Here is a 20,698-nt window from a genome sequence, read left to right on the forward strand (position 1 = left end):
TGGGGGGTTCGTTGCTGATGTTCCCTCTGAGAATGTTCCAGGTGACTGGTCACCTCCTTTCGGATTAATAAAAATGTCAACATGCATTTCTTCAAGCGGCTGCCTCCTTAGCTTCTGTTCGTTGGGCCGTGGGGAGGAGGGGAGGGAAGGGGGGAAGAGGTGCTCTCAGTTCCACCAACTATGCTACCAGCTCCTTGGCTCAACTTCCACTGGCCATGGGCAGCTCCTACCCAGCTGGGAGAGCCCCCAGGGCCAGTGCCAGGCAGGCAGGCTGATGCAGCAGGATGGCTGGCACACGCCCATTGCCGTGAGGCTGCCTGCCCTGCTGAGATGGCTATCGAGGAGGGTGGGTCCTATCTCTTCATCCCTCTCCCTTCCCTGGGCTATCTCCTCCATCTCTCAGAGGGCAGGCAGGCTGGGCCCTATTGGCAGAGTGGGAGAGTCCCCAGCAGGACTGGTGCCCAGGGCCACAGGCCAATATAATTCCCTTGCATTCCTGCCTCTAAAGCTACTAAGCTACCCAGCCTCAGTGGTCTGATTTCAGGGACCTGAGATTATCACCCCTCTCATCCTACATACTCGGTGCTGCCTCAGATTGCTCCCCTGACACTCACTCACTCACTCATTCACTTTATTTTAGATTTGTTGTAGACTAAGAGGCAAAAAGTTGCTGCCCATCAGTCGTGGACACTTTAGTCTGAATGAACCACCGATCTCTTTCTAAAAGCTGGCATGTAGTAATTGGGGAGAAGTGAAAGCATGAGTCTACTTCCAAAGGGAGATCCAGGGCTCTGAGCTGGAGGCTATCCTGTCGCCATCACAGTGGGCCAGTGCCCAGAGGAATGCCCCTGCTTCTGTATCTGTTCCCCAGCTGTGCCCGCAAAACAGGCTATGGAGGCTGCCTGGGGCTTCCTCCTGAACACTGACTCTTACCCAGAGCTGAGTCAGTCCCCGAGCCGTTTTACAGCCAAAAAAGTGAAGCTGTCCCTGGGCCCAGCAGCCCAGCAGCTCTCCTTGAGAAGAACATCCTTACCAGAACCTGGGATATAGGGGTGCCAGTCTTAGAGTCTTGCTGAGATCCTTGAACTGGTGTGAATGCACTAGCCGGGGCCTCTGGGGAGCAGACCTTTGTCCCCACCCTGCCTAAGATTGTCAGCATCACCGGGGAGGAGGGAGGGAACCTCTATTCAGCACCTTCTGAGCCTTGCTGGACAGGGTGTGTCCCACCATTATCTCTGCCAGGGCTGGTGATTAGCCACATTTTCTACGGATGAGGACGCCAAGGCTCCAAGAGAGGGGACATAACCCCCAAGGCCACACAGCCAGTGCCTGGTGGAGCCTGGGTCCAAACCCGAGACCCCTCTCCCCAGAGCCCTCGCTCCTTCCGTTTCAGGTGGCCGAATGCCCCCTCTGGGCTCAGTTTCCCCACCTAACGAGTGAGCCTTCCTACTCTGACATTCTAAGCTCCTCCTGGCCAGAGAGGGTTTTCACCCTTATCACAAACTCCTTCCAGAGGCTTTTGGCATCTAACAATAATAACAATAACAACATCCATAATAAAATAATACTGAGCTCCGCACTAGAGCTCCACCCACGTTTTCCCCTTTAACCCTCATAACAACCATTTTTCAGATGCCAAAAGTGAGGCACAGAGCAATTAAGTGACTTGCCCCTGGTCACCCAGTCAGGATGTAATTGAGGCAGGGCTGAAATCCAGTCCTGCCTGTAAAATCCATGCTCTTAAGAAAAAAGTTGGTGTTCCTCAAAGTGCCTCAAAATTGTAAAAAAAAAAAAAAAAAAAGAAAGAAAAAGAAAAAGAAAAGACTCCAGACGCCAGGCTGCTTATCAGATTGGAGGCTGGGCCTGGGAATCTGCGTTTTCATCAGTTCCTCCATCAGGGTAGAGAAACTCCCCACTAAAGCAATGATCTCTGAAAATGCAGAAAAAGGGGTGAAGAGGCTGAGTGTGGAAAGCAAGGAAGGTCCCCTGATTCATACCCTGCATCTCTGCACGCCCCCCAGGGTCCTGGTGCCTTGGCCAGGTACTTACTTGCTCCCCTTAAAGTGAGAAATTAACTCTCTGCGCCTGGGTGGGAGCAACAGGTTCATATGCAAATATTGGGTTCCTTCCAGCCAATCCTGAGCTCTTGGCTCTGGGAAGGGGCTGGACTTCCAGGACTGGAGCCAATGAATTAGCATCTTGGGCTGGAAGGGAAAGGCCAAGGGCTTTTAAACCACATGCCAGGGGTTTTGGTGGCCCAAGCCCAGTCCAAGGCTAGCATGTCTCTGCAGAGGATCGTGCGAGTGCCCCTGGGGCATCCCACCAGTGCTGTGTGTGTGGCTGGCGTGGAGACCCTCGTGGACATTTATGGGTAAGAGCCAGAAGCCTGGGGGTTTGCAGGCCACTGGTGCTGACCTCTTGGGCTCTCCCTGCGAGCTGTGTGGGGCTTCCTCAAGGCTCAGGCCTGACTTGGCTGCCCTCTCCTGAGCCTTGGCCTTGGCATAGCTGCCAATCATGGAAGCTTGGGTCCTCGTCTTTCTCAGCCAGGCTTCTTAAAGAACCCCCGCTAGGGGGTGTTAAGTGTGGGAGACTGAATGGGGGTAGAGAGGCTTCTACTCACTAGATGCCGGTAGCACACCCCCGACTTATGACAACCAAAAACATCTCCGGACGTTGCCAAGTGTGCCCTGGAGGGAAAATCACCCCCAGCTGAGAACCAGTGTCTCAGACTAAGACTTTAAAAACTGGAGTGAACTTAGAAGCAGAGATGGGGTTGGTCCCAGGGCATTAGATGACAGGGGGTGAGGAGCTGGTCATGGGAGGGAACCAAGTCTGGAACAAGCCCTCCAAGCTAGTAGGAGGAGCTAAAGCCCAGTTGAGGGTGGGTGGGCAGTGAGGAGTGGGAAGGGGATTCAGCTGATCCTGAAGCAGGGGGCAGCCACAGAGGGGTGATGAAGGAGGAGGTGTACCCGTGCCGGCTGGCACCACCGCCTCCTCCAGCGCTGTGTGCCCATGGCTGCCTCGTGCCCTGGCTTCCTCGTGCCCATGGGGCAGATGTGTCTCTAGTTTGACCTGCCCCAGGAAACTGGGGGTTGGTTCCTTCCCTGCAGACCTTCCTAGAGGATGGAGGAAGGATTTGGGCCATGAGAGGCAAAGGCAGCAGTATCTTGGGGTGTTGTGGATAGATGGGCCACTTTGGGGTTTGCAAAGGAGCTGTGGGTGGGACAGTCACAGGGTGGGGGGTGGAGCCTCTGGCACCCTCACACGGGGGACTCTCGGGCCTCCAATGACCAGACTATATTGGGGATGGGGGAGAGCTCCTAGTTTGTTCTTTCACACATTCATCAAGTATTTCAAGTATTTTTGGGGGGTCTAGTGCGTGCCAGGCATGGGGACACAATGGTGAACAAGCAGGCGTGGTCCCTGCCCTCTGAGAACCTGTCCTGCAGTTCTAGCAGAGGCTGGACCGCCTTGCAGGGGTGCTGTGGAAAGGATTCCTGTCTTGCAAGGGGAGCGGGACTGGACTAATTCTAAAGTCCCTTCCGGCTCGGAGATACAGTGATTTAGTAATCTTTGGTGCTCAGACTGTGGGCCAACAAGAGAAAGGGCACTAGGCGTGGTGGCTCAGTCCTGGCTCTGCGACCTAGCAGCTGTCTGACCTTGGGAAAGTCACTTAACCTCTCAAGTCTGACCTTGGGAAAGTCACTTAACCTCTCAAGTTGCTCTTTCTTCATCTATAGAATGAAGGTCATAATAATGTCAGCAATGATACTTAGAGGCTGCTCCATACCAGTCACTGCCCTAAAGGCTTTACATATGTTAACTAATGCTCACAACCATTCTGTGAGATGGGTACTGTCTTCATCCCCATTGCAGAGATGAGAAAACTGAGGCACACAGAGGCTAAGTCACTTGCCCCATGTTGCACAACCAGTGAGGAGACACAGAGCCAGGATGCAGCCCGAGCACTTTGGCCTTCACTTCAAAGGGCTATTGGGACGATTGACACTTCAAAGGGCCATTGGGACGATTGAATGAGATTGTGCATGCAGTGCACGTAGGCAATGGCTGGCATGTGAACATTCAATTATGGTAACTGCTACCATTATAACCATCATCATCATTTTAAGTATCCTTCCTGGTTCTCTAGACAGCCTCAAGCGTCCCCAAACCTGCCATCCACAAGATGGCTGGGGAACAAACTCTGAGCCATACTGGGAGAAGGAGGAAATGAGAAAAGAGAAATTAACACAGGCTGAGCAGTCAGGGCAGGCTTCCTGGAGAAAGGGCACCAACCAGAGCCTTGCAGGATGAGCAAGACCATTGGGACTCTCTAATCACTAGTGGATTAAACCCTGTCTTCCTTCCTTCCATTGAGTTGGAGATGACCCAGACTTAGTAAAGGGTTTTGCTTTCCTGAATAGGGATTCTTAGGGAGGAGGGTAAGGAAGGGTAATACACAGGTGTGCTGAGCCACACGCTGGACGTGCAGCCGGGGTTGAGAACCGCTGCCCTAGCTGGAAGGGCAAACAACTCACCCCTTGCTCAGCAGACGTGGTCTAATAGAAAGAAAAGGCTTGGGGCACCTGGGGGCCAGGAACCCTGAGTTTTGGCCCTAGTTCTTTCACCCTTTGCTATGTCACCTTGAGTAACTTTCTGCTCCTTCCTGGGCCTCAGTTTCCCCATATGTACTCTGAGGAGGTGGGCGTAGAAGAGTGGATTTCAAGCTCTGCTCGTGGAGGCCTCTGAGTCTCCTCCCTGATTTGACAAAGCAGCTCCCCTTCTGTCTCTACCAGATTTTGTTTGATGTAAAGCTCCAACCTGCCTGTGCAGAGAGCTGGGCTCTGGGAGGTAGATGCACCTTTAACTCTCTTAACTATTTGGACTTTGTAAAAAGTGTTTGTGTGACTGCCATTTTCCAGGGGCAGGAAGACGTAGAATTAAGGAGGGGCAGTGACTTCCTGAATTGTGTTCTGTTGGCGAGGCCAGTGCAGTCGGGGATCTGGGAGCCTCTCTGAAGAGGGAGGGGGAGCTGGTACCCAGAGCCTGAGCTGTTTGGGCCTTGGTTTCCTCGGCTCCTGTGGGCCAGCTTGCTGGGGACCTTGGTGGTCATCTTGTCAACTTTCCTGTTTTCAGCCACAAAGACCTTTACTGTCAATTTCCCGGCTCTGAAATGTCTGATTTTGTTTTCCCAGAGGTGGAGGCCCTGAGCCCTTGAAGGGAGAGGGTGGGTTTCGGTTTGCAAGGGAGTGGGGACAGAACTGGCTGTGAGTCCTGGCTCTGTCACTCACCAGCTGTGTGACTTTGAGCAAGTCACCTGTCATCTCTGGGCCTCAGTTTTCTTATCTGTAAAGTGGGGGAAATAGTACTGACGTCCTATGACTAGGAGAGCCGTCTTCATCACCCTTGTCACCACCATCATCCTCACCATTGAAGGGGTGGCACGACTCTAAAGACCTGACCTGTCTTGATTCCCAGGAGGGCGTGAGCTCGCATTGAGTCACTCCCACACTCCCGGGGGACCAGGGTCCACTGTTTCTGAGACAGTCCATCCTTAGCCATGGTCCTCAGACTTCACTGGGCATCAGTGTGGTTTAAAATGCAGGTTCCTGAGCTCTGACTGCAGAACTTATGGTTCTGGAATCTGCATTTTCAACAGCTAGATCTGAAGTTGACCACTGTGAGGGTGACCAGCTGTCCCAGTTTGCCCAAGACTTTCTAGGTTTTAGCATGGAATGTCCTGCACCCCAGGAAATGCCTCAGTCCCTGGCAAACCAGAACTGTTGGTCATCCCATCATGTTTTCCCCACTGTGCACCAGCTCCTAGGCTGGCTGTACCACTGGATCAGTTGGGCCCTTGGGCTGGCTAGAAGGGCTCAGTGCTGGGGAGGGTCTTGGACTGTCCCACTCATTGGGGGAGGACGAGGCCCCCAGCCACAAGTGCCCCCAGGACTGGGCTGGGGATGTTGTCTAGAGCAGCATGCTGCACTCGGGGGGGCCTGGCTGGAGGAAGAACTTCATCCACGTGAGCCTCTGGCCGCTTTCCCTGTCCTCCAGGAAATGGGGAATCCAGATCCTCCTGTACCTGACGCAGGCTCTCCTCCTAGAAGCCTCTCTTTAGATCTTCCTAACACATGGCTGCATGATGGAGCATGAGCGCTAGACTGGGAGTCTAGGGCCCTGTCTTCTAGTCTCTCCTCTTCTGGGCCTCAGTTTCCCCAGCCGTGAAATGGGGGCATGGGTTCAGGTGCCTCCAAATTTTACTCATCCCCAGTGTTTACTCATACTCCTTTTGTCTTCTCATCACCTCACTTTATAGATGTAGACACTGAGGCACAGGGAGGCCAAGTCACTCCCTCAAGGTCACACAGCTAGTGAGTGGTGGGGCTGGGATTTGAACCCAGGCTTCCTGGCCCCAGAGCCCACAGGCTTAACCACCTCACCGTGGTTCCACTGGGTTGCCCCTCCTGATCAGGAACCGTCGCTGGCTTCCCATTACATAGGGGTGAAATGAAAGTGAGCTCGTTGCAGCCTGAGTTTGCACTTGACCTCCTAAGGCTCTGCAGTGGAAACCCCTTCCCCTTAGATGTGTCTCTTCCTTGTCCTCGGTTTACCTGCCTTCCTCCGGGAAGCCTTCCCCAGACACCCCAGTACACCCTCTCAACCTGCTCCTATCCACCCATTTCCTGTGCCCTAATTTACCCTAGTAACCCCTTCCCCAGTCCTGGGACGGTGGTTTTCCAAGAAGTCCCCATCTATTATCATGCTTGAGCCTCACAATTGCCTGTGAGGTTGGCCCAGTAGGTGTCATTATCCCACTTTACAGGTGAGGTAACAGGGCCCCGGGAGGCTAGGTGATTTGTTCAAGGTCACCTGGCTGATGGGCAACCCAGCCCAGTCTAGAACCTGACTCTTGACCTTGGTCCTGGCACTACCAAGCTCTCAGCTTCTTTGGGCCCCTCCTGGGCAGGGGCACTTCTGTCTTCATCAGGGGTCCCCTGGTGCCTCATACAAGGCCTGGGCCAGGGAGGTGCAGGGGAGCTGGGCTGAGATACCCCAAACCAGAGGCTGGGGCCTGGGAACTGGGTGGGCTTCGTACCAGGAGGACCATCCAAGGTGCTCCGCTCTAGCTTGTGTTTGGGGGGAGGATGCTGGGGGCCCTTTGTACCCGGGTCTATCTCCATGAGTCTCTGTCTCTCCGTATCTTTTCATGTCCCTTTGTCGCTGTCTCTGTATCCCCATGTCTCTCTATCTAGATTCTCACACATCCAGGGCACAATAGGACAGAGCCCTGGAAATTACAGCTTTCGGAGTAGGGTTGCCAGATAAAATCCAGGATGCCTAGTTAAATTTGAAATCCAGATGAACAATGAATAATTTTTTAGTGTAAGTATGTCCCAGATATTTCATGGGACATACTTACACTAAAACAATTGTTTGTTGTTTATCTGAAATTCAAGTCCGACTGGGTGTTCCGTATTTTATTAAATCTGGCAGCCCTGCTTGGAATGAGACACAGGTGTGTCAGCCCCTCCCACCTGGTGAAGATACCTGGCAGGGCCAAGCCCTGGAGTGGGACCCGCCTGGTGGAGTACAGTTAGGCTTCATTTATTTCTCTTTTTTTAGAGGAAAGGCATGTTGAGAAGTGTCAGACTCATGCTGGCAGAGGAGTGAAGAGGGTGCTTTGGAGGAGGTCTGCTTTCTTCCACGTGGAGGCAGGGAAGGGAAAGGGCCTGGGTAGTGGTTGTGGCCAGCTGTGCAAGCTTGGGGAAGCCTCTTGCCCATCCTGGGCCTCAGTTTCCCCACGTTAAGTGGGAGTAATGATCCCCTCCTCCTGGGGCTGTGCTGAGGATTAGATGAGCTGATATTTGGAAAGTCTTAGCCAAGCCTGCCATGGTAAATGTTCAGGGGATGGGAGCCCTGGGGGTTATGATTACTGTTGTTATTACTCTTGGGTAAGAATGTGGACTCAGGAGCCAGAAGGCCTGGGTTTGGACCCCAGTCCTGCCACTAACTAGCTCCATGACCTTGGACAGTTTACTTTAACCTCAGTTTCCCACCTGTAAAACGGGAGACAATAATAGTCGCTACCTCCTGGGGTTTTTGAGTGGATTACATGACATAAGGCACATAAAGAAACTCAATAGGGCTGGCACATAGCAAGGGCTCAACCAAAGTCAGCTACTGTTATCACCCAGCTGGATGTGTGTGCTGCTTCCTCCAGGAAGCCTTCTGGTTCCTCTGGCCCACAGTGGTCTCTCCCTACATGGGATCCCACTGACCCCTGACCCCGTCACCCTGAATCCCATCTGGCTGCCCTGGGCAGTGCTGTCCTCAGCTCCCTAGCCAGACTGAAGGCTCGGGGGCAGTGGGTGTATCTTCCTCAGCCCAGCAGTGCCAGCATGCACAGTAGGCACCCCACAGACAATCAGAGGATGAACAGACTGATTTCAAACAGGACTCCCAGACTAGCTGGAGTGGGGGAAATGAGGTCCCAGGGCCACAGAACAGCATGGAATTTTTAACCCTACAATTAATGCCTGGAGAGCTCATAAGGGAAATGTTAATGAACACAGAACCTTAGAATGTGAGAATGTTTATCTGTGTGTGAGGTCCAGGCTTGACTTCCAGGAGCTTGCTGTGAGAATCTGAGAGGCCTGGGGTAGTCAGGGAAGGCTTCCTGGAGGAAGCAAGAGTTTGAGCCAGAGCTCAAGCATCTGAACAAGGGCTGCCCTCTAGCACTTCCCGTGGCTCCCTGTTCTTCCCAGGTCAGTACCTGAGGGAACAGAGATGTTTGAGGTCTACGGAACCCCCGGCGTGGACATCTACATCTCTCCCAGAGTGGAGAGGGACTGGGAGCATGCAGACACCAGGTGGTGGTGCTTTGATGCGGGGTTGCAGATCATCGTGGTCATGAACTCTCCCAGCAACGACCTCAATGACAGTCACATAAGCAGGTCCCTTGGTCTGAGGGAGTGATGGGGAGGCAGTGATCTCACTCCACAAGGGCCCAGTGCCCTCTCTTTATCCAGAGTGCAGGGTAGCACAGTGGGTAAGCACCTGGCCCTGGAGCCAGCCAGCTCTGCAACTTACAAACACAAACTGTGAGTCTGCTGGTGAGTCACATCACCGCTCTGGGCCTCAGTTGCCCCAACTGTAAAATGGGGATAATCATAGCACCTTCCTCCTAGTGTTGAACAGGAGCCAGCCTTTGCTCCTTCTCTTGCTTCCCAGGACCCCTTGTGAAGGGAGGAGTTGTCCTAGTTCTTCTGTGTCGGGGCCTCAGTTTCCCCATCTGTAGGCTGAGGGTTGACTCGTGGTCTCGGATACTCTGAATGAGGGAGAGAAAGCAGAGATGGGGGAGGGAAGCTGCTGCCTGGGGAGACCCCTTTCCCCAGGGGCCTCACCTTCCCCTAACCCACTCTCTTCCTGACCCCATTCACTTCTCAGAGGCAGGACGCCTCCCCTTCCTCTCCTCTCTCTGCCCATTAAGATTGAGACCAAGACCCAGCTGGAGGCAGTGTCCTGGCCCCAGGGCAGGGGGGGATTTAAAAAGTGGGAGAAGTCGGGTGTCCCTCGACACAGGGCACAGGGGATGCCCCCTAAAGGGGTGATGGGAACCAGGCCTTGTCGTGTGGGTGGCAGGTCCCCACTCCATGTCGGGAGCGATACTTTGGGAAACTGGCCCTTTAAGGAGCACTGACCATGCACCCAGCATGGGGAAGCCGTGACTTCCCCCAGCCCCGACAACAGCCCTGAGAGGGAGGGTCTGATCCCCACTTCACAGGTGGGGCCACCAAGCTTCAGAGTAACTGTCCTGGAACCACATAGCTGATCAGTGGGAGGGCTAGAATTCAGGTGTCAGAGCTGCCCGACACCCGGGGACAGGCTCCCTCCATCATCCCCACATCTTTACCATCCATGTGTCTGAATTATCCTATCCAGGGAGTTCCATGAGGCAGGTGGGGCAGGACTCAATGAACCCATTTTACAGACAAGGAAACAGACTAAGAAGGGGCGTGGCTTACCTGAAGTCACATGATTAGTAAGTAGCGGAGTTGGTGAGAGTCAGAGCAGGGCAAGGGGACCAGCCATCCTGTGAGGGGCCGCTCCTGGGTGCCCTGCACTGAGCCAGAGGCTGTGTGGATACCTCCCCAGTCTGAGCTCCGTGGCACCGAGGACCGCAGGGACTGAGGAGGATCATCGGAGTGTCCCCTACTTCCCCTCCCCCCCTTTGCCCGGGATCCAGGTAATTTTATGCCTGAGGTGAGCATCATTGCTGGGGCTTGACACATGGGGGTCAGAAACTGCAGGATTCAGGGGCTCCCAGGACGGAGGGGTATGGGTAGGGGTGGGGGGTCCAGGAGGTGGCAACCACGGAGGACCGTGGGCATTCTGGAGCTGCAATCACTGGGGTGAGGAAACCACACAGTGTGACAGTGGGGAGCAGGGCAAGATTGTTAGTGTCTCTGAGCCTCACTTTACTCATCTGTAAAATGGGGAAATTAACACCCACCCTGCTGAGTTGCAGTGAGGATTAAATTATAAAATGCATGCCAAGAGTCTGGCAGAGTGGTCTCCCTTTTCCATAAGGATTGCATGTGTTGTTGAACGTGAGAGTGTTGCAGACGCTGCTGCCCAGCTGGTGATCGTTGTAAGGAAATGTTAGATGCGGGAGCTGAAGGAATGATGTCATTTGTCTGGGGCTCAAGTTCTTGGTGATGCCTCTATGAGGCTATTGGAAGTTACTAGAAGATTCAGCTCTGGTTTATCTTATAATAGCGCACACGGGTCCCCCAGCCCCCAACACAATAAAAACCCTTGTGTGTTTATGAAAGTTCCTTGTTTAGGACATGAGAGGGTCTGGAAAACAGCCAAAGGAAAGAACACGCATCCTAAATCAAATCCCAGTGGTGCCACTTCCCAGCAGGGCCTCACCTCTCTGAGCCTCAGTTTCCCATCTGGCAGAGAGGATGGCTGTAGAGCCCCAGCAGGTGGCAGACCCATCTGTCCGCGCCCTTCTCTTGGTTCTGGAGAGGAAGCCATGCCGGGCAGAGCGAGCCGAGGGGAACCGCCCCGCGGGCAGGTCCTGCATCCTGCTTTGTCCTCCACTGTCTCTGTCTCCAGGTCTCTGTCTCCCCATTGTTCTTTGAGCCGCTTGTTCGTTCTCGTGTTGTAACAGACACATGGCGTGTCCCTCTCCCATCCCCATCCTCCTGCCACAGCACCTGGGCAGCTGGGGACGCCCAGCTTAAGCATAAAGGCAAACAGCTGCGCATGGAGCAGAGAAGGAGCCTCCAGGCTTTGGCAGAGAAACCAGGGCCTTTATTAAGGTTTGGTTTGGCCAGGGAGGTGTAGGGTCAACTGAGTCACTTGAGCAGAGGGGCACTGGTTCTGCTGTACCATCCGTTGGATGTGAACTCTCCTCCAGCAAGGGCCACGCATTCTTCATTATTACTGTTACTATCATGTCCCTTCATTTCTGATATTATTACCTAGCTACTGAAGAGGGGCGAGCACCACACGTGGGCCCTTCAATCTGCACAACATCGTAGAAAGCATCATCGTAGTAAACATTATTCCCATTTTACAGAGGAAGAAACTGAGACCAGAGAGGGTCAGTGCCTAGGCCAAGGTCACACAGCCTGTCAGAAGTGGCCCAAGCCCATCGCCACTCTCCAGCCCTTTGAGGCTGCCTGCTGTTCCCGGGCTGACCTGGCAGAGGTTTCCCATGGGCAGCTGAGCCCCTGCGTCCCCGCTAGTCTGCAGGCAAGTGTCTGATCACAAAGAGCCCCAGCCAGCTGCAGACACCACATCCACAGGCATGTGCCGTAGCCGGCTGGTGTAGACAGACTGGCCCCTGGGCTATTCGATGTCGTGGCAGGCATAGTTTGTATACTTCGTCCACATTGACTCTGGCTGTCTCCCCAACCCAGACAGTCAGTGCCTCCCAGGGATGACAACCCAGCCATCCTGCTCCCTGGCCACTATTGTGCTGGGAGCAGGTGGGGGCAGGTAGGAAAGCCAGTGCCTGCACCAGGGGATACACAGGGACACCTGCTGTTAGAGTTTAGGAGAAGTGGAATGGTATCTTTGTCAAGGACTGATCCTGTATTAGTTATCTATCACCATGTAACAAATTGCCCCAAAACGTGCTGGCTCAAAACAATAGCGTTTATGATCTCACAGTTTCTGTGGGTCAGGATCCGGTGTGGCTTAGTTGGGCCCTCTGCCTTGGGGGCTCAAAGGCTGCAATCAAGGTGTTAGCGGGGCTAAAGTCATGTTGAGGCTTGACCAGGGCAGCCCTGCGTCCAAGCTCAGTCATGTGGCTCTTGCAGGATTGCGCTCCTCGTGGGCTTGTGGACTGAGGGCCTCAGTTCCCTTCACGTGGTTGGCAGGAAGCCTCCCCCAGTTCCCTGCCATGTGGGCCTCTCCGTAGCTCACAGCGTGGCAGCTGGCTTCATCAAGGTGAGCGAAGGTGAGAGAGAGAGAGAGAGAGAGAGAGAGAGAGGGAGAGAGAGGAGAGAGAAAGAAAAAGAGAGGCAGGGGAAGAGGTCTTTTCTAACAGCCCATCAGTTTTGCTGTTTTCTGTTGGTTGAAAGGAAGTCTCTGGGGAGACTTCCTACACTCAGGGGGAGGGAGTTACACAAGGGCATGAACACCCGGGGTGGGGATTATCGGAGACATCTCAGAAGGCTGCCTGCCACGTACTTTTCCCGTATTTTCCTAATTCTCTATAAGGAATACCTACAGCTTTTGATATGGAGACAAAGAACTTTATTACAAAAATAAAAATGAAAAGTGTAATCATAAAATCCATGTCTTGTGACATTATGGAGTGAGGGCTGCCTCTCTAAGTTGTTTCCACTACGGTTTGAATCTGCTCCAATTTATTAGCCCTTCTGTCTGTGGGGATTTCGCTGTCTGTGGGTCATTCACTGTCACAGAAAGGGCTGCTCTGAACATCCTTGAACGTGTCTCCTGGTGTACGTGTGCAAAAGATTCTCCAAGAGTGGGATTGCTGGGTTTGGGGTGGGCTAATGTTTGACTTTACAAGATAACAGCAAGTTCTTTTACAAAATGCTTAACTTGACACTCCCATGAGCGGTGTGTTAAAGTTGCCTTTGAACCATATAGTCTATGATGTTGTTTTTCACCAATCAAATAGGTGTAAAACCCTGTCTCAGGGCTTTAATATTTCATTTCCTTCCTTATTAGTGATGTGGAGCACCTCTTTATATGTTTACCGTCCACTAGTGTTTCAATTTCTGTGAATGCCTGTTTGCCCTTTTTTTTTTTCTATCGAGTTGTTTGTCTTTTTCATGTTGAGTAGCCTAAGTTCTTTTTTTTTTGAGTGAAGTAAGTCTTTATTTCTAGGATAAATACCAAGAAGTAGGATTTCTAGATTATATGTCTAACTTTATATGAAACTACCAAACTGTTTTCCAGAGTGGGCTTATCGTTTTGCTTTCTCACCAACAATGTATTCCAGGTGCTTTGCATCTTCTCCAGAACTTGGTATTGTCAGAGTTTTTTAGCCATTCTAAAAGGTATGTGATGGTACCTTATTGCCATTTTAATTTGCATCACCAATAGCTAACGATGTTGAACATTGTGTATGTGCTTATTTGCCACCTGTGTGTCTTCTTTGGTGAAGTGTCTGTTCAAGTCCTTTGCCCATTTTTTAGTTGGGTTGTTTCTTACAATTGAGTTCTGAGAATTCTTTATATATTCTGAATGCTAGTCCCTAAGTTCTTTAAGTATTACAGATGCTAAGCCTTTGTAGGTTTTATGCTGTGAATATCTTCTTCTCAGATTATGCTTGCCTTTTCACTGTATAGTCTTTAGATGAACAGAAGTTATTTATTTTCATCTAGTTGAATTTATCAATCTTTTCTTTCTTGTTTATGGATTTTGTGTCTTATTTAAGTAAGGTCATCAAGATGTCTCCAACATCTTTTGAAAGATACAAATGCTTATTCATGATAAAAAGTCTCAGTAAACTAAGTATAGAGGAGATCTTCTTCAACTTGATATAGAATATCTACAAAAGACTGACAGCTCACATCACACATAATGGTGAAAAACTTGAAGTTTTCCACTAAAGTCAAGAACAAGGCAAATGTGTTCCCTCTCCCCACTGTTTTTCAACACAATATGGAAAGTCCTAGCTAATGGTTAAGACTAGAAAAGGAAATAAAAGGGATACCTACTGAGAAGAAATAAACTTTTTTTGTTCACCGATGACATGATCATCTATGTAGAAAAACCCAAAGAACTGACAAAAAAAACCTTCTGGAACTAATAAGCAATTATAGCAATGTTGCAGGACACAAGTCAATTGCTTTCCTGTATACCAGCAATGAACAAATGGAATTTGAAATTAAAAACACAATGCCAGGGCTTCCCTGGTGGCGCAGTGGTTGAGAGTCTGCCTGCCAGTGCAGGGGACATGGGTTCGAGCCCTGGTCGGGGAGGATCCCACATGCCGCGGAGCAACTGGGCCCGTGAGCCACAATTACTGAGCCTGCGTGTCTGGAGCCTGTGCTCCACAACGGGAGAGGCTGCGATAGTGAGAGGCCCGCGCAGCACAATGAAGAGTGGCCCCCACTTGCCGCAACTAGAGAAAGCCCTCGCACAGAAACGAAGACCCAACAGAGCCATAAATAAAATAAATAAATAAAATTAAAAAAAAAACAAAACACAATGCCATTTACATTTGACCCCTCCCAAATTAAATACTTAGGTATAAATCTAACAAAATATGTATAAAGTCTGTACAAGAAAAACTTCAAAACTCTGATGAAAGATATTAAAGAAGAAGTAAAAAAATGGAGAGATATTTCATGTTCATGGGTAGGAAAACTCAATATTGTCAGTTCTTCCCAACTTGATCTGTAGATTCAGTGCAATCCCAATCAAAATCCCATCAAGTTATTTTGTGGGTATCAACAGACTGATTCTAAAGTTTATATGGAGACACAAAACAAACAAAGAAAACAAAACAAAACAAAACAAAAAACCTCAGAATAGCCAACAGAATATTGAAGAAGAACAAAGTTGGAGGGCTGACACTACCTGACTTCAAGACTTACTGTAAAGTAAATCAACTATACCCTAATAAAAATTATTTTTAGAAAAAGACTTAACTGTAAAGCTACAGTAATCAAGACAATGTGATATTAGCAAAGGAATAGACAAATGAAAGAATGGAATAGAATAGAGACCAGAAATGGCCACGCATAGATATAGCCAACTCGTCTTTAGATGTGGCACAGAGGATTTTAATGGCAGTGAAACGACTCGATATGGTACTATAATGGTGGATATATGTCATTACACATTTGTCCAAATCCACAGACTGTAAAACACCAGGAGGGAACCCTAATGTAGACTGTGGACTTTGGGTGATAATTACGTGTCAATGTAGGGTCATCAATTCTAATGAATGTAGCACTCTAGGGGAAGATGTTGATAATAGGGGAGGCTATACATGAGCTGGGGCAGGAGATATATGGGAAATCTCTGTACCTTCCTCTCAATTTTGCTGTGAACCTAAAACTTCTCTAGAAAATGAGCTATTTTTTTTAAAAGATGCAAAATTCTGTCTTTCTTAAGTCTTTAGTATATGATATGAGGATGGGGATCAATTTAATTATTTATTCAATGTAATCATTTTCCATATGGATAAGCAATTGTCCCAGCACCATTTATTACACAATCTTCACTTTCCCCGGTTATTTGCAAGACCACCTCTGTCATAGATCAAGTAGAATCTCTCTTAAGTTGCATCTGTCATTGTCTTTACCTGAGCCATTACAATGCAATCCATGACTTTATAGTAGGTCATACGTGGTAGAGCAAGTCCCTCACCTTTTGCTTTTTTCTTACAAGGTACTTTGACTATCTTAGCCCCTTGGTTTTCCAAGTAAACCTTGGAATCAACTTGTCAAGTTCAAGTAAAACCCTGGAATTTCTCTGACCATATGAATCCATTTGGAGAGAATTCATACCATGATGATATTAAGCCTTCCTAACCATGTTCATGGTATTTCTTTCTTTTAATTTGGGTCTTCTCTAATTGATTTCAATAAGGTTTAATCATTTTTCTCCATAAAAGCCTTACACATCTTTTGTTAGGTTTATCCTAGGTACTTTACAGTATCTCTTCCTAATGTAAATTATATGCTAATAGTGTGGTTTTTGTCTAAAAATTAATTTTGTCTGATATTAATATATCCATCCCAGCTCTCTTCTGGCTAATATTGGCTTAATGCCTCTTTTTTCCTTTTTTTTTTAAACTTCATCTTTCCTGGATCCTTGTATTTTAGGTTCATCTCTTATAAATAGCATGGAGCTGGATTTTATTTCTTTATCTAGTCCAAAACTCTCTTTTAACTAGTAACATTATTTATATTTATTTTGATTATTTATATATTTGAGTTTGTTTTTACCATTTGCTTTTTAGTTTTTAGTTGTCTATTTTTTTCTATGTTGTCTTTTTCTCTGTAATTGCCTTTTTGTATGGAATTATCCATTCTTTTTAAAAATTATTGCATTTTCTCCATGTATAGAGATTTATGAACTCCATTTCTATTCTTTTGGTGAATACTTTTACATTAAAATAATAAATTTTTAACTCTATAAAATCTAGAATTAAACACTATCTTAATTCTCTCTGCAATTGAAGACCTCATAACACTTTAACTCTCATTACCTCTCCCAGTTTACATTCTGCTCTTTTTTTTAATCTCACAATTTTGATATTTTTATAAACTTTTTTTTTATACAGACAATATTTTTTAGATTTACCAAAATATTTACCATGTTATTTGTTCACCATTTTTTCTTGCATCCAGATGCTTCTGACATTAGGTATCTTCTTCTTAAAGTATGTCTTTAGAAGTTGCTTTAGTGAAAGTGTGTTGGTTTTAAAATATCAGTTTTTCTTCATCTGAAAATGTTTTTATTAAAATATAATTTTTTATGTATACAATTCTAAGTTAATAGTTATTTTTTCAAGATACTTTGAAGATATTATTCAACTCTCTTCTGGATTTCTTTACTGCTATTGTGAAGTCTACTTTCAATCTATTGATAATTATTATTCTTTTATATGTGACCTGACTTTTCTTCTTTCTGGATACCATTAAGATCTGTTTGTCTTTGGTATTCTTAACCACAGTGAGATGTGTGTGTGTGTGTATGTGTGTGTGTGTGTGTGTGTGTGTGTGTGTGTGTATGCAGAGAAGGGAATTCTTGGCAATTTCCCTTACTTTTCACATCTCAGCAATGCTTTGAAAAGTATATTCTAACCATGATCCAGTTGTTTTGTAAGGGGAAGGTCCTTCAGAGTACTGTTTGTACTGTTTGTGTGATTCTTCATATATGCACAACACTGTGTGTGCATGTTTGTGTAGTATAAACCTCTGGGTGCACACATCACTCTATGCATACATCTGTGTGTGTGTGTCTTTTCCTAGTTCAAGCGTAACCTCTCCAGGTCAGGGGATTTTCTTTCTGTTTCTCACTACCTCCTGACAACCTACCAGTACTTACTCCCATGGTCAGGGTCAGTCTGGCTGCCTTCTGGTGTCCACACTGGTGGGAAAAGGAAGAACGCTGGGGAGAGCAGTAGTGGGCCAGGCACTGCCTCACCGTGTCCCCCTGTCCTCCCCATTTGTCTCTTCCACAGCTCTGCCCCCAAGGACTGTACATCCTTTAGCATCAGTGCTTCCCCAGGAGTGGTCGTGGATGTTGCCCACCGCCCTCCAGCCAAGAAGAATCTCACAGGTTCCTCCAAGTGGCCCCTGGACCCTGGGCTGGAGGTGAGCCTGAAGATGACAGCTGCCAGCGACAGCACAGGTGACCAGAAGGTGAGTGTGGCAGCCATGGGCTGGGATGTGTAGGAGGAGATCAGCAGGTCATAACAGGTCAGCCACTCAATCGACCCAGAGCCCCAGCCCGCTGCAGGCTCTGGGGAGAATCAGTTCTTTGTCTCTCCCAGCTTCTGGTGGCTGCTGGTATTCCTAGACTTGTGGCCTCATCGCTCCAATCTCTGCCTCCGTGGTCCATTACCTCCTCCTCAACCTGTCAAATCTCCCTCTGCCTCACTCTTATAAGGACACTTGTCATTGGATTTAAGACCTGTCTGGATAATACAGGATGTTCTCATTTCAAGATCTTTGATTACATCTGCAAAGATCTTTTTTCCAAATAGGGTCACATTCACAGGATCCAGGGATTAGGATGTGGGCATATCTTTTGGGGAATCACCATTCAACCCACTGTAGCCGCATTGACTATAGATGGACCCAACAGGACCCTCCAGGATTCCCACAGGGATCTGGGATAACAACCACTTGTTCCCAGCAGGACAGGCCAAGCAGGATACCTCCTGGGGCAGAGTTGTTGCCTGCTCTAAGAATACAGACCTTGGGCATCAAAGCCGGTCAGCAAGGGTGCAATCAGAGAAAGCTTCCTGGGAGAAGTGGCAAGCTGATGGATGGTATCAGTGACCTGCTTAAGAGAGGAAAAGAGGAGCGAGAGCTCTACACAGAGGATGTGGCCTGTGTGCACACTCTGGATAAGAGAGGGTGAGATGTGTGTTGGGGGAAGCTGAGGAAGACCTGCATGGAAAGAAAGGAAGGTAGAAGGGAAGGTGAGGGAGAGAGGGAGCCAGTATTAGAGGGTTTGGGATCAGAGACCTCATTCTCTTAGGACAACAGGAAGCCAATGAAAACCTTTCATCCAGGAGTAACAAGACCACATATGTATGTTAGAAAGACCCACTGGCGGCAGTGCAGTGAGTCAGTTAGATCTAGGCAGCAGACTGGGGGCAGGGCAACCAGTCAGGAGGCTGATGCCGTGGTCCAGATGCAAGGTGACAGTGGCTGTGACATTTCCCTGGATTCCCACTATCTGCAGGACAGGTCGAGACACCTCAGTGCGACCCTCAGGAGCTCCCCTTCTTCTGGTGGCAGCTCTTTGGTTTTGCTTTGGGGAACTCCCCTCCATCATCTTGCTTAGAAATGTGGTTCCTGACACTCTGCCCTCCTCTGGCCAGGCTGGGCCAATCAGATGGGTTCTTCCTGGATTTTTAACCTTGGGCAGTGGGAGTTGGTGCTGCCACTCTCCCTCCAACGCCTCTTCCACCACATCCCCATCTGCTGAACTCCTGCTCCCCTTCCAAGATCTACCTCAAAGGGTACCTCCCTGACACCATGCAGGCTGAGGAAGCCCCTGCCTCCCTGGTCTCCCAAAGGACCCTCTTCTATACATCATAGTCACTTGCGTGTTTTGCTCCCCTTCCACTCCCACCAGCTGGGGTGTCCCTAACAGGCTGGGTGCCTGATCCTGGTCTCCTCAGCACCCTGCTGGCACATAGCAGGCCAGTTAGTGTTTGTTGAATGACTAAGGGAAATCGTTAGTGGTTCGCTCCTGTCCTATAGGTTCAGATTTCATACTATGGACCTGAGACCACTCCAGTTGAAGCTCTGCTCTACGTCACCAGGGTCGGTAAGTGACACCAGGGATCTTGGAGCACCACCACTCTCCCTCCACACACACACCCATGCAAGGCCTCTCTCCAGGAGAAACTACACCCTGAAGCTTACTTTAGACTGAGCAGAGAAAAGGATAATTTCTAGCCAGTCATGCATCTGGTAGTTCATAAGTATTCCTTCCCCAGTCAGTGAACCCCGAATAGAGCTGGGGAGAGAGGGCATTTGCAGGAAGCTTCAATTACATCTCAATATTTTATTTCTCAGCTTAGGAAGTGGTACGTGGATTTTCAACATATGAGTCTCTATACCTTTTTGAAACCTCAAATATTTATGAGAAAAAGTAGATGATAAGACTGTTTTACACGATAATATAGACCAGCGTTCCCCAAATTCCATTATTTACATCCCATCTTCACCATTTTTGCCACATCAGTGATCTGCTTGTACTCATATTTATTTAGCATTCTTCTTTAAATAAAGTACATTTTTAACTTGACCTCATCTGGGGCAATAATATCATAATATTATTATTACTATTTAAACATGCATTAAATATATGAACAGCATGTGAAAGCTTCAGGTTTCTTTTCATTAATGAATTTCATTCATTTATTTCATTAATACACATTTTCATAATAATTATTATTGTTGTTGTTGTTATTATTATATAGCACTTACTCTATGCCAGGCAGGGTGCCAAGACTTTACATTTAAACCTTACAACAATCCAATGAAATTGGCGCTATTATTACCACATTTTACAGATGAAGAAACTGAGGTACAAGAGGTAAACGGACTTGCCCAAGATTACACAGCTGGTTAGCAAAGGAGCCAGGAAGTTCTGGCCACCAAGCGCTATGCGCTATGGCCCAACATTGATACATGGCTATGGATATGTTTAAAAGGTCGTCTAGGTCAATCTCATTCTGTGAGCTCACAAGGTCGCTGCACGATGTCATTGGAATGACCGTATAGTCATGCATTCTGATGAGAGGGGAAGGATTCAGAAGCGAACATATACTTTCTCAGCCATGCCATTTGGACAGAGCAGGGTATGTTTGGGGCTGTGGTTCATCCCCAGTGCAGTCACACTACACAGAATGAAGAGCCAGGTGGGGTTGGAATAACCACTGTGTCCCCTACCCCAAAGTCACTGGGGGCTGGAGTTGGGGCCAGAGGCCTTTGAGAGCCTG

The 20,698-nt window shown here is 48.7% G+C and overlaps 1 protein-coding gene across 1 annotated transcript in view; it reads left to right on the forward strand.

Moving 5' to 3' along the window:
- The first annotated feature begins 2,279 nt into the window (after window positions 1-2,279).
- PADI4 (peptidyl arginine deiminase 4) overlaps window positions 2,280-20,698 on the forward strand; it is a 38,811-nt gene continuing 20,392 nt past the window's right edge. Inside the window, exons 1-4 of the mRNA XM_007175165.2 lie at window positions 2,280-2,371; window positions 8,769-8,957; window positions 17,696-17,876; window positions 19,452-19,518. Coding sequence (XP_007175227.2) covers window positions 2,280-2,371; window positions 8,769-8,957; window positions 17,696-17,876; window positions 19,452-19,518 — 529 coding nt within the window. The remainder of the gene's footprint in view (window positions 2,372-8,768; window positions 8,958-17,695; window positions 17,877-19,451; window positions 19,519-20,698) is intronic.

Source organism: Balaenoptera acutorostrata, chromosome 1 (genome assembly GCF_949987535.1).
Source record: "Balaenoptera acutorostrata chromosome 1, mBalAcu1.1, whole genome shotgun sequence".
NCBI classification, from domain to species: Eukaryota; Metazoa; Chordata; class Mammalia; order Artiodactyla; family Balaenopteridae; genus Balaenoptera; species Balaenoptera acutorostrata.